Source organism: Ptychodera flava, chromosome 8, assembly GCF_041260155.1.
Source record: "Ptychodera flava strain L36383 chromosome 8, AS_Pfla_20210202, whole genome shotgun sequence".
NCBI lineage: Eukaryota > Metazoa > Hemichordata > Enteropneusta > Ptychoderidae > Ptychodera > Ptychodera flava.
In genome coordinates this window covers 42956689-42970697 of record NC_091935.1, presented here as the reverse complement: position 1 = coordinate 42970697, position 14009 = coordinate 42956689, and the positions used below count along the sequence as shown (strand labels likewise).

At 37.8% G+C, this 14009-nt stretch overlaps 1 protein-coding gene across 3 annotated transcripts in view; it reads left to right on the top strand.

Moving 5' to 3' along the window:
• Nucleotides 1-14009, top strand: part of LOC139139386 (mutS protein homolog 5-like) — a 258320-nt gene that overhangs the window by 50863 nt on the left and 193448 nt on the right. For all 3 annotated transcript variants that reach the window (XM_070708289.1, XM_070708290.1, XM_070708288.1), the window contains exon 4: nucleotides 11765-11845. In XM_070708289.1, coding sequence (XP_070564390.1) covers nucleotides 11765-11845 — 81 coding nt within the window. The remainder of the gene's footprint in view (nucleotides 1-11764; nucleotides 11846-14009) is intronic.

Below are 14009 nucleotides of genomic sequence, written 5' to 3'. Positions count from 1 at the left end.
TTTGTGTCCTAAAAATTCTAACTCTTGTAGATGTGACTTAGAAATCAATCAAAATCTGTGAATTTTCAATGACATAAATACTGATTAATAGACAGTACATTATATCATAACTCCTATCTATATTTACTCCAATGACTTTTTAGGAAATTTGTGATGAGCAATTTAGGATATTGTAAGGGAAAGACAAACGAATAAACCAACACATTTTAATATTTGCTATTAATTTTAGCACTTATTGGCAATTGTGTAATAAAAAAATCTTAAAATAAGCATTCATATTTAAAACAGCAGAGTTAAAAATATCATTATAAATGACAATTTCACCAAAAAACTTGAATGTAAGAAATTATGTGAAAAAAAATCAGTATGACACTGTTGAAGCAGGAGCAAGAAATGGAATTCCTATACGTTCAGTCCAGCAGTTTTAAACAAAGAGGTAGAATACGGTTTCTCAGAAGTTTGTTATATCGGCATGAGTACTGTATTTTGACTACATTATAAAAACCAAAGCAAGCTATCAGAAGTGAAAAGGTTTTACAAAATATCCAAACTTGCATTGTTCAGCATGTTGACAAACAGTAAAATTGCTTATTGCACTGTCCTGAATGATGGCACACTTCATTATAAGGTAAATGTACGTTATATTTGCTGTAAATTAGTGAAATGTGAAAACAGTACTCTAGTAAAACTGATTGCACAGTTTGAGATGGTTTGTTCTAAGGATAGGTTTCACTGTAGTTGCATTGTGAAAAATGTAATGATGAAATGTTCTCTGAGTTTGAGGCGATGAAATTCGTTTCTTCGCTTCGATAAAGTTTGTATGTGCGATGTGTGATAGTGAGCATGCGTGTGTGAGTGCTTCACGAACTCTACAATGTGTGGAGCGGTCTCAGTCAGAAAAATGTAACAATTAACTTAGCCGGCTATTGAACCACTCTTTTTTTTGGGAGTGGAGATTTAGCCAAGCGGTTCTCTCTGTGGCCTCTCCGCTAGGCGACTGATGCCGTATGTTGTGGGTTCGAACCCGATTGAAAACTATCCGTATTTGAAGTCTCTGTTGAAACAAGGTGGACAGATTCATGGAATGCTTCACTCACTGTTGGCTATATCAGTCACTGTCGGTATCCATTTGTACACTAGAATGCTCATGAAATGTATTGCCATGGATACTGCCATCTCCATCGTCACTTCTGCTTCCATCAGTATCTGTTGATCAATAGTTAGATAACAATAGTCAGCATGGATTTCGTGTGAGCAGGCCATCAAAGTGCATATGACTATACTGACAGGTTTGTGGCATAAATTGACACAAAAATGTCTTAAAGTAAAATGAAGAAGTATTATTGCAAACATATCTGCCGACACAATCACTTTCAAATATCTGATCTCACATACTAAGATGGTCTAACTGTAATAACATATGGATCTAACTTACTTGTATTTCTGATTACTGGATTTCCCGTCTGATAGTTTACTTGCATTCCATTTTTTTCCTTATGACGGAGGTAACAGATGACAACTTGTTGTGAAGGGCCTGCTTAATGATGGCTACTTGTCCCTTGTTACAGGCAGCACTTGCAAAACCTGCAGAATAATTTAAAGGTACCTCAATTTCAGTGAAAAACTAAGTATTAAAATACCTTAATTTCACATAAAGTTATACTCATTGCACTATATGAGGTGCTTGTAGGGAGAGAGAAAGGAATATATGAAACTTACCAATAATTGCAGACACAGTATCAGGATCAATACTTTCACGACAGTTAGCTCCCTTCAAGTTTTTTTCCAACCAAATCCTTTGTTTTGTAGAAGCATTGCAGCAGGAAGAGAGCTGCTTTGGTCCCAGACTCTTTCAGTGTATGCCTTGCATCGCTCTTCTACTGTTCATAAGTAAATACTCTTGAACCAGGTATAACTTCTATTCTTAGAGGTTATTACACAATATCACCTGTTCCTTTGTCGTATCAGCATTCATGTTATTTGTGCTGCGTCAGACACGAGACGAATAACCGATTTATCATATACCCATGCCCATAATTTTACTAATGGTAGAAAAAACCTCAAATTTTGAGGCTATTACGCCTTGCGCATAAATATCTGAATATTTATGCGAAATGTGAACAGGCTTCATTCATAAAGTTGTTATGTAGGTCATTTCCCCCACACTCATCATGACCTGAGTTCAATCAGTCTAGAACATTCTCAAGGTCACTGCCCTTAATGACCTCACAACCTTGAATTCAATTAGTCATGTTTGGAATGTTCTAGAAATTTAGTTGTGTAAGAGAGATAATTTTAGAACAGTAATTAGCATGTCAATAAAAGTTCTAGATTGTTCTTATATGCTTATGTAAGCACATGAGTATAAATACTGGGACAGCAGGCTTGCAGTCAGACTTTGGGATCGTGTCTCTTGTGTGTTACTAAACTCCAGCAGTAGTCCTTCTCAAGACTTTTCAAGACCTTCACTGCCAACGCTGGATTTACACTGTGGACTTTGTGCAACTTCAAGCCTGCAAGCCATAGGACTGTACATTCATCCGACAGACTGTTACAACTCTGAGACTGGAGCTTTGCCGTCCCAGCTGAGATAAGTAGTCTGTACACTTTTAAAGCTTGTTCTCTATCCCTGACTTAGCAATTAGTTTTATTTTCGTAATAAATTCTGTTTAAACGAAAACTGCTGAGTTCACCCTTTTTGTTCGTTTTCTCTGCACGTAACAAATTGGGGGCTTGTCCGGGGTACGAATATTTTGAGCCGTTTGACAACATTTTGCCTGCCTTTTTCAAAACTACTGTACACTGTGAACTCAGCAAAATTTAATCATGACGGAATTCAAGCCAGACGAATTTATGGATGACCTTGATCAGGACACATTTAATTCCCTCAGAAAAGACAACCTCATAGCACTGGCCAATTTCCTTAAAGTATAGATGTCAAAAGATCTATGCGCAAGCGGGAAATACAGTACCACATTGCAAAACATTTAGTTAATTCTGGCCATTTTGAGGAGTCTGCCTTAAAAGATTATGAGCCTGAGTCTTCCTTCGAACTCAAAAAATTAGAATTAGAAATACAGGCAGATTTGGCACGTGAAAAGTTGCAAATGGAAGAAAGACAGAGAGAGAAAGATAGGCAGGAAAGATTAGAAATGGAAGAAAGACAGAGAGAAAAAGAATTGCGATTAGAAGAACAGCGATTACAGGTAGAAATAAAATGTTTAGAGCTTGGACAGTCAGGAAAATTCTTCCCTTCAGACAAGTTTGACATCACTAAGCATTTCAGGTTAGTTCCCCCTTTCCAAGAAAAGGATGTTGACAAATATTTTCTCCATTTGGAGAAAATTGCTCAGAGTCTGAATTGGCCTCCTGAGTCCTGGTCTATGCTTTTGCAGAGTGCTTTGGTGGGTAAAGCCAGAGAAATTTACATTCAGTTGTCAGTAGAGCAGGCTTCAAATTATGATTCTGTGAAGGAATTAATTCTCAAGGGCTATGAGTTGGTGCCTGAAGCTTAATTACCGTCAGCAATTTAGGGATTGTGAGAAGGTGAAGGATCAAACTTATGTTGAATTTGCTCGAACAAAAGAACAACTGTTTGATCGTTGGTGTTCTTCTGAAAAGGTCAGTCAGAATTATGACAAATTACGACAGCTTGTTTTGATTGAGGAATTTAAAAGGTGCATCCGGAGTGACATCAAGATGTTTATCAATGAACAAAAGGCAGATACATTGGAGGTTGCTGAACGTTTAGCCGATGATTATTCATTGACCCACACATCTTCATTTCTCAGCAAACCATCCCAGTCCTTTTCCTACAGAAACAATGCAGGTAAATTTAACTCCTCCTTTTCATCCAAGAAATTTTCAAAGGACAGTAGGAAATCAAATGACAACAGTTTACAGAGTTCAAGTAACACTCCCACATCATCAGATCCCAAGTCTCAGTCTCCTTCTGACAAACAGTTTGGTACACTTTCTTGTAATTATTGTAAGAAAGACGGCCATTTAATGTCAGATTGTTTCAAATTGAAAAGAAAACGTGAAGGTCAAAGTGGTCAAAGTGGATCTAAGCCCACCGGCTTTATTTCTTCATCAACTCAATTAGAGTCTAATTATGTGTGCAACACATTTTCTGAGGTTAAACACCTCTCATCCCCAATTAATGAGGTCAAGGTCAATTCATCTCAAGATAGCATTATGGGTATTTTCGAACCATTTATTCATGATGGTTTTATATCACTTTCTAGTGATTTTTCTTCCGCTACCCCTGTCAAAATTTTAAGAGATACCGGGGCTTCCCAGTCTCTTTTGTTGGCAGAGACCCTGCCGTTTTCTGAAAAGTCATTTTCAGGTTCTAAAGTTCTTATTAAGGGGGTAGATTGTAATGACTACATTCCTGTTCCTCTCCATAATGTCTATTTGTCTTCGGACTTTGTTTCTGGACCTTGACTTTAGGTATTAGGCCTTGTTTGCCTTTTGAAGGGATTCACCTTCTTCTCGGAAACGACCTTGCCAGGGACAAGGTCATTACTAATCCACTTGTGACTGATAATCCTAGTTTAGATCAGGATCCAGAGCCAATTGAACAAGAGATACCCGATTTATTTCCTTCATGTGCTATTACTCGAGCCATGTCAAAGAAAACTTCTGAGAATCAAAATACTCTCAAAAATAATGTCACAGATGTTGACTTAAATGACACCTTTCTCAGTCAGGTGTTTGACACGGATCATTCCGTTATCCCTCGTGGATTTGAAACTTCCAGTAAAACTTCTGCTGACCAAAGTCCGACATTTTCTAGATCAAATCTCATTGCAGAACAACACAAAGACCCAGATATTTTGTCTTTGTTTGACAGGGTAGATGATGAAGATAAAACTTCAGGTAGCTCTGTTTCCTATTATACAAAATCTGGTATTCTCATGCGTAAATGGAGACCTCCAGATGTTTTGGTTGATGATGATTGGGCTATAAAACATCAAATTGTGGTTCCAAAGCCCTATCGTGCTGAAATATTGCGCCTGGCCCATGAAACGCCCTGGGCTGGTCATTTGGGAGTAAGGAAAACTTATCATGAAATTCTCAGTCACTTTTATTGGCCTAATCTCAGGCAGGATGTAACACATTTCTGTAAAACTTGTCACACATGTCAAATGGTAGGAAAGCCGAATCAGACCATTCCAAAGGCCCCTTTATAGCCAATTCTTGCATTTCAAGAACCATTTAGTAGGATACTAATAGACTGTGTCAATTGGGCCCCTACCAAAAACAAGATCAGGAAATGAGTACATGTTGACAATTATGTGTACATCAACTCGGTTCCCCGAAGCCATACCACTGAGAAATATAAAGACAAAGACTATAGTGAGAGCTTTAGTCAGATTTTTCACTTTATTCGGCCTCCCTAAATGTGTCCAGTCCGATCAAGGCTCCAACTTTATGTCTGGTATTTTTCAACAAGTAATGGATCAGCTAGGCATTAAACAGTATAGGTCATCCGCCTATCATCCAGAAAGTCAGGGTGCTCTTGAGCGATTTCATCAAACTTTGAAAAACATGATTAGGACCTACTGTTTTTGACACAGAGAAGCAGTGGGATGAAGGAATTCATTTTCTGCTCTTTGCTGTTAGAGAGTCAATTCAAGAGTCTCTTGGTTTTAGCCCATTTGAGCTTGTATTTGGTCATACAGTCCGTGGCCCACTTAAACTCGTGAATTAGCGAGAGAAAATCTTGAGTCATCTCAGCAGTCAATGAAAACCAAATACGATAAAAACACCTCAAAACAGAAGTTTGAACCAGGTCAAAAAGTTCTTGCTCTACTTCCGGTTCCTAGCAAACCACTCCATGCTCGTTACTTTGGGCCATACCTAATTGATAAGAAATTGAGTGATTAAAATTACATCATAATAACACCTGACAAGCGAAAACAAAAACAGCTATGTCACATAAATATGCTTAAGCCATATTTGGATAGGGATAATCCTACTATAACAAAGCCTGTCAATGCAGTCAGTTCAAACCATTATGAAGATAGTGATACTGAAACTGACTTGAGTGAAAATACTCTAAACTCAAAGCTGGGCTCGGTCAAGCTTCAGAACTCAGAAATCCTGGAGAAGCTGGAGTCTACAAAGTTGGCACACCTCCAGCCAGAACAACAACAACAGGTGAAAGAACTGCTCCACGAATATAAACACCTGTTTCAAGATGTTCCAACGAGGACAAACGTCATCTATCACGACGTTGATGTTGGGGACAGTAGCCTGTAAAACAACATCCATACAGAATGAATCCAACAAAAGCGAAATATCTCCAGAAGAAGTCAAATACCTGCTGGACAATGACTTTATTGAACCCAGTAAAAGTAACTGGAGTTCGCCGTGCATACTTGTTCCCAAATCAGACCACAGTTATCCTATGTGCACGGACTTTAGGAAAGTCAACACTTTAACAAAGACAGACACTTTCCCAATCCCGAGGATTGATGACTGCATCGACCGAGTGGGAAAAGCCAAGTATGTGACGAAATTTGACCTACTGAAGGGATTTTGGCAAGTCCCTCTGACGGATCGTGCTCGTGAAATATCTGCCTTTGTTACACCAGACGGATTGTTCCAGTACAAGGTGATGCCATTCGGAATAAAGAACTCTTCGGCAACGTTCCAACGGATGATCAACAACGTCATATCCGGGCTAGACGGGTGTGCAGCTTACGTTGACGACGTCGTCCTGTATAGTGACACCCGGGAGGAACACATCAAGCTCATGCGAAAGTTCTTTGAGAGACTGAGCAAAGCAATGTTGACTGTCAACCTTGCCAAATCTGAGTTTGGTTGGGCGAGGGTGACTTACCTCGGACATACTGTAGGACAGGGTGAGGTAAAACCTCATGTTGATGCCAAAATCAGTGCCATTTCAAGTTTTCCCATACCAAACTGCAAACGACAACTGATGCGCTTTCTCGGTATGGCTGGTTACTACAGAAAATTCTGTCCAAATTTCTCCGCAATTACTGAGCCTTTGACAAACTTACTTAAAAAGAAAGTAAAGTTTGTTTGGTCAGAGCAATGCCAACAGGCATTTGATACACTTAAAGCCATACTGCAAAGTGCTCCAGTGTTGTCTGCACCAGATTTCACTTTGCCATTCAAATTAGCTGTGGATGCTAGTGATACGGCTGCTAGTGCTGTTTTATTGCAAGAGGATAGTCATGGTGTAGATCATCCTGTTTGCTATTTTTCACGCAAATTTAACAAATCCCAGAGAAACTACTCTACAATTGAAAAAGAGTGTTTATCTTTGATATTAGCTTTACAGCATTTTGAAGTTTATGTTACTTCTTCAAATCAGCCAATAGTGGTTTATATTGATCACAACCCTCTTGTTTTTCTGCAGAAATTTAAAGGCAAAAATCAGAGATTGCTAAGATGGAGTTTAATGTTACAGGAGTTTAATCTTGATATTAGACATATCAAAGGCAGAGACAATTTAATTGCAGACTGTCTCTCTCGTATTTAGAGTTTATTGTTGTTCACTTTCAAGAAATTTTACTTTAGAGTAAAAAAAAATTTGAGTACTTAAATCTTTTTCAAGATTACATTTGCAAAAGAAAGATTTTTCTTTGAAAAATTTTCTTTTTTGAAGAGGGGGTGTGTTATGTAGGTCATTTCCCCCACACTCATCATGACCTGAGTTCAATTAGTCTAGAACATTCTCAAGGTCACTGCCCTTAATGACCTCACAACCTTGAATTCAATTAGTCATGTTTGGAATGTTCTAGAAATTTAGTTAGTTGTGTAAGAGAGATAATTTTAGAACAGTAATTAGCATGTCAATAAAAGTTCTAGATTGTTCTTATATGCTTATGTAAGCACATGAGTATAAATACTGGGACAGCAGGCTTGCAGTCAGACTTTGGGATCGTGTCTCTTGTGTGTTACTAAACTCCAGCAGTAGTCCTTCTCAAGACTTTTCAAGACCTTCACTGCCAACGCTGGATTTACACTGTGGACTTTGTGCAACTTCAAGCCTGCAAGCCATAGGACTGTTCATTCATCCGACAGACTGTTACAACTCTGAGACTGGAGCTTTGCCGTCCCAGCTGAGATAATTAGTCTGTACACTTTTAAAGCTTGTACTCTATCCCTGACTTAGCAATTAGTTTTATTTTCGTAATAAATTCTGTTTAAACGAAAACTGCTGAGTTCACCCTTTTTGTTCGTTTTCTCTGCACGTAACAAAGTATACGACAAAGTCAACATCACACGTGACAAGTCCTCCATATCTCAATGAACCCCAAGAAGAAAGATACCAGGATTCAAAAAACGTCCTACAGAAGGAACCTTTTAATGTTCAATATGCTATTACAATTGTAACCGATCAAAAACTGTCCTCAGCTTTAAATCTATCCTGATTTTGATCGCACTCGATTGTTGTACGGCACAGAGCTCGTGTGGAGAGGGGCCGCCATTTTGTATGTTTACCCTGAGAGTTGCCATGTCAACTGTCGTCGCAGAATTTTCGCTAGAGCTTGGCCAAAAAGATACGAGAACTTAAACAAGAAAACCATGGGAAAACATTACAAGATTCACATATTATTTCCATATTTGGCAACCAGAAATACCCGTCTTCCTCGAAGCCCTTCAATTTTTACGGTCGGCGACATCACTTCGCAGGCGGGGAGCAGCAGCCAGCTTTTTGTTAGTCCCCATGGACACCGTCCGGGGGGGACTTATAGGTTTGGTCATGTCCGTGCGTCCGTCCGTGCGTCCGTCCGTTCACGCAGATATCTCAGACATGCCCAGGTCAATTTCTTTCAAACTTTGCACAAGGATAGTATCCTACCCCATACAGATGCACGTCAATTTGTTCCACAATGCGATCAAATTTGGCCGTGTAAGAGGACTTTTTTGTTTACACCACCATAGACTCCCATGTATAAGTCTCTTCTCCATTGACTCCCATGTCTAAGGCCAAGAAAAATAAAAATTTAGTTTCTCATCGTATTCATATTGCAAAAAGGATGCAGTGACACAGTTTTTAGTCCCCACGGATGAAGTCCAGAGGGCTTATAGATTGGGTCATGACTGTCCATGAGTCCATCCGTTCACGCAGATATCTCAGATATTTTGACAAAATGTCACTTCACCTCGGTGACCTTTGACCTCAAATATACATATTTGTCCATAACTCAGTAACCACAAGTGCTACACCCCATGGTATGATGGGACACCTTATGACGCCACATATTGTACCTCATTAATTATGTGCATATCTAATTTTGAGCGAGCCAATAGAGCTAGAGGTCTGGTTTTTGGTATATAGGGATAACTTAGCAATACAATTTTTTTGACAAAATGTCACGTGACCTCGGTGACCTTTGACCTCAAATATACATATTTGTCCATAACTCAGTAACCACAAGTGGTACACCCTTCATATATGGTATGATGGGACACCTTATGACGCCACATATTTTACATCATTAATTATGCACATATCTAATTTTGAGCGAGCCAATAGAGCTAGAGGTCTGATTTTTGGTATGTAGGGATAACTTAGCAATACAATTTTTTGACAAAATGTCACGTGACCTCGGTGACCTTTGACCTCAAATATACATATTTGTTTTATAACTCAGAAACCACAAGTGGTACACCCTTCATATATGGTATGGAGACGGAAAAAAATAACAAGAACCTTATGACGCAACATATTGTATATCACGCTACATACTGTACCTCATTAATTATGCACATATCTAATTTTGAGCAAGCCAATAGAGCTGGATGTCTGATTTTTGGTATATAGGGATAACTATAGGATAGAAATTATTTGACCAAATGTAATGTGACCTTTTACCTAAAATATACGTTTATGTCAATAAATAAGTAACCACGAGTGCTATGTCCTTTATATTTAGTAGGATGGGAGACCTTATGACAAAACACGCTTTTTTTCATTTATTATGCACACATCTAATTCTTGGCAAGCGAATAGAGCTAGAGGTCTGATTTTTGGCATATAGGGATTAATTAGCAATACAATTTTTTTCAAATGTCACGTGACCTTGATGACCTTTGACCTTGATCATAGGTATATTTGCATAACTCAGTAACCACAAGTTCTATACCCTCCAATTTTGATAGGATATTAGACCTTAAGATGTCACATCTTGTACCTCATTTATTATGCGCATATGTATTTCTTGGCTGGCCAATACAGCTAGAGGTCTGATCTTTTTTCTCGATTTAGAACCATAACTTAGACATGCCTCATGTGTTTCAAATTGGGAACAACGACATAGACCTATGTGCCCATAGATCTCAACATATACACTCCAGTGATACTTCTTAATGACCACATTTCCCTGCCCCATCAAGACTAATACTCCTATTACAAGTGGGGACTATGTCATTGTCAATGACTTGTTTATGTTGTTTACAAACAAAGTGCTAATGTAGTTCAGGAGAACTCAGAAACTGATAACGTTTACCGTGCATATATCGATGTTTACCATGAAATATCACGGCTGATATTTTATGGTGAATGTCACTAGGATGAAGCAATATGGGCATGGGTATATGATAAAATATCATACATATACTCACTCAGGCTTGCCAAATGCAATCAAAGCTGCATAGGCAAACTGTAATTCATGCTATGCTTCATATCTTTGTTAGCTTGTTTTGATAACTATATGGGAGCCACCATGACATTGTCACTAGTTTTGCCATTTTCGGTCAAATTTTTTTCTGAAAAACCACTTGTCAGATATCTTTGATATACAGTATAGGTTCCTAGGAATTACTCTCATGTGAACTTTGTAATTATGATGAAGTCTGCAACTTTGTATTTTGGTGCAATTTTTGCCACTTTTGGTAAAAAAATTTGTTTCTCAAAAACTACTTGTCTGATAGCTTTGATATTTGGTAGACGTGCTCACTATATGGATGATCTTAATGTGATATGTTCAAACTATGATGAAATCTTCATTTGCCATTCTTGATGAGGCCATGCTTCTTTTTCAACACATGGGTGCGTTTAGGCACACTGTTCTCAACACAAGAACGGTGCTCGGATATGCCGAGCGCGCTCGATTCTCTTAGCTACATTTCCGGAAATAGCCGATCTTCGTTCTGAGAACGCAGAACACAACCCCTGTCTGATCCGGGAGCAGACGAGAACAAGATGGCGGAAACCAGCCGCGCAAAAATGAAAAGGGTAGTGCTATGTTGCTATTGTATGAAAAATGTCTCAGGATACAAGTCGAGATAGGTGAATTATTACAAGTTTGATCTTGCCAAACATGTGATGTTTTTCGTGTTTGGAGTGTTGATTAAAATTTTCGAGAGTAAACTGTGTTGTACAAATACAACAAACGTCTTCAACGTAATATTTGGGTAAAGCTTATGTGTGAACGATAATTAAAATATAGCCCTACCACTGTAGAAATAGGATCTCCTTCATGACAGTTGTCTGTTGCCGTGACTATAATCACATTTGTACCAAGTTCAGCCAAAGCGAGGCTGTGTCGTTTGGTCGTGGAGAACAAGAACAGCTATCGGAAGCTCGCCCTCGTCGGATGTTCTCCTGACGAGAACGGTAGGCCCAAACGCACCCCATGTGTCACAAAAAAGTTATTCTTTACATAACACAGCAGAGCTCTGTCAGCCGTTAGGTGGCTTATTTTACCATCTATAACCAAAGTTTCCTATGTCCCTAATACCAAGATGAATCTGTTAATGGTATGCATGTTTACAGTTATTCAGCAGGTTATGCCAGCTTGCATTATTACTAGCAGTAAACAAGATGAAAAACTGATGCGTGCTCTCTCTGATCAAGGTATGGAAATTTATAGTCTTCTCTGTACTACCACTCTTTATGTAGTTTATGCTAATTGGTCCCTTTCAAACAATGTCCAAAACTTAGGTACTGTCAACCAGTACTAGTATTCAAATATGTACATACATATGAGACAAATGCGCTCTATGTTTGTGACCCACACAATACTGTTGTGACTCATACTGCCTTTATTTCATGACCCACCCAATATATTTGTGATATACTGCCTTTATTTTATGACCAACACAATAAATTTGTGAGTCATACCGCCTTTATTTCATGACTAACACAATACATTTGTGACTCATACTGCCTTTATTTCATGACCAACACGACAGGTGCTTGGTACATTTCTGGGACAATCATTATTATATGTAGAATGTCGATACAACATGATTATTTAATGAAAGAATCACTATATATGATTAATGTAGGCCTTGTTACAACCGATAACGTAGTAACTAACCGATAATGTATCAAACCAGATAACGTAGTATATCAACCGATAACATAGTAACAAACCAATAACATAGTAATTTTTTCTAACAGATAATGTATTAGCTTAGTAAAAAGTTACCGATAGGAATAGATAGGAATAGATTCATGGGGATAGATCTATCCTCGATCGAAAGACCAATCCATTGATCAATCGATAGATAGGCCGATTGACCGATCAATGTACTGATCAATCAATCGATTGATATTTCTATCGATTGAATGATTGAATGAATCGATCGATTGCTCGACTAATAGAAAGATTGATAAATTTATATATATATATATATATATATATATATATATATATATATATATATATATATATATATATATAGATCGATCGGTGAATAGATAAATAGAGAGATAGTGCAGAGTAAAGATTCCAATCAACTGATAATGCATCAAGTCAACAAATAAATTATCAATCGACCGATAAAATATTAGTAAATGGAAACTAACTGAATATAAATGAGTGTTGTATCATTCATCTTTTTTCAAAATCAGTCAGTTACACCTTCAGAGTTACATATACTTGGGGTATACTGTTTTTCTGATATTACTCAGACATCATGAATCACGAATTTCATCGATTTGGGAAATGCGAAGTAATTGATAAGCATTCCTGCAGGATGAATTAAAGATACAATACAAATGTGAGTGTCTTTATCGACACACTTTCTAAGTTGGGAGGACTTACATGTAATTGGTAAAAAGTTTTCAACATGACCGATTGTAAAATTTCGTTACTTTCAACGTCAGTATATAAAAATAACAATAAGCCATTACAAAATAATCGCAATCATACCCATCCGTAATCCGATAATTCACTAGTTATAATAAACATAGACACAAAACAGCACAGAACAGACAGTAAAGCACCGGTACACACTCATGTAACCCTCATTCTGGGACTGAATTACAGGTAAATCTGGACTCATTGCTCAATTCAATTCCTTATAATCAAAATTCATTGCAAATTACTCCTGTACACAAGCCAAGTCAACAGACTTTGTAGACAACATATTGCTTTTTTCCTTCCTTTTTATCCTTTCTGTCGTGATTCACGTTAAGTCACATCTTATTTGAAGTAGAATTATGAAGACATCACAAAATTATTGAGTAGTCGTACATAGTGCTGATAAAAAAAATCTTTAGGCCAAGAAAAATAAAAAGTTTGTTTCTCATCCTTGCGCATATCAATTGAGACCCGCGGTGTCAACCTTTTTTTTTCTGCCAATGTGGAAATAACACGAAAAAAACAAAAATATGCCTCGATAGTGCATAACACAGTGCTGTATAAAACAGAACTGTAAACAAAATAACTGACAGTAACATTCCATTCAGAACTGTACACATGTGTCACTGTTATATTAAGCTGACAAAACTGTGCATTGCTGCACTAAAAGTCAAATCGCAGAACTGCTGCGATACAACATGCATTTCTGTTGTTTTCATGTTTTTGCGCTTTCTTTTTGGTTGAAGAGTAAAAAAATGAGGAGCAAAAAACTGCGTCCCCGCATCATTTTTGCAATATGTCTGGGATGAGAAACAAAGTTATATTTGTATTTTATTTTATTTTATTATACCTTGTTTAACGAGGGTAGCCTGGTAAGCTTCAGTAAAGATGCTTATCTTCCCCAGGGCCCTCAGATGAACATACAAACTG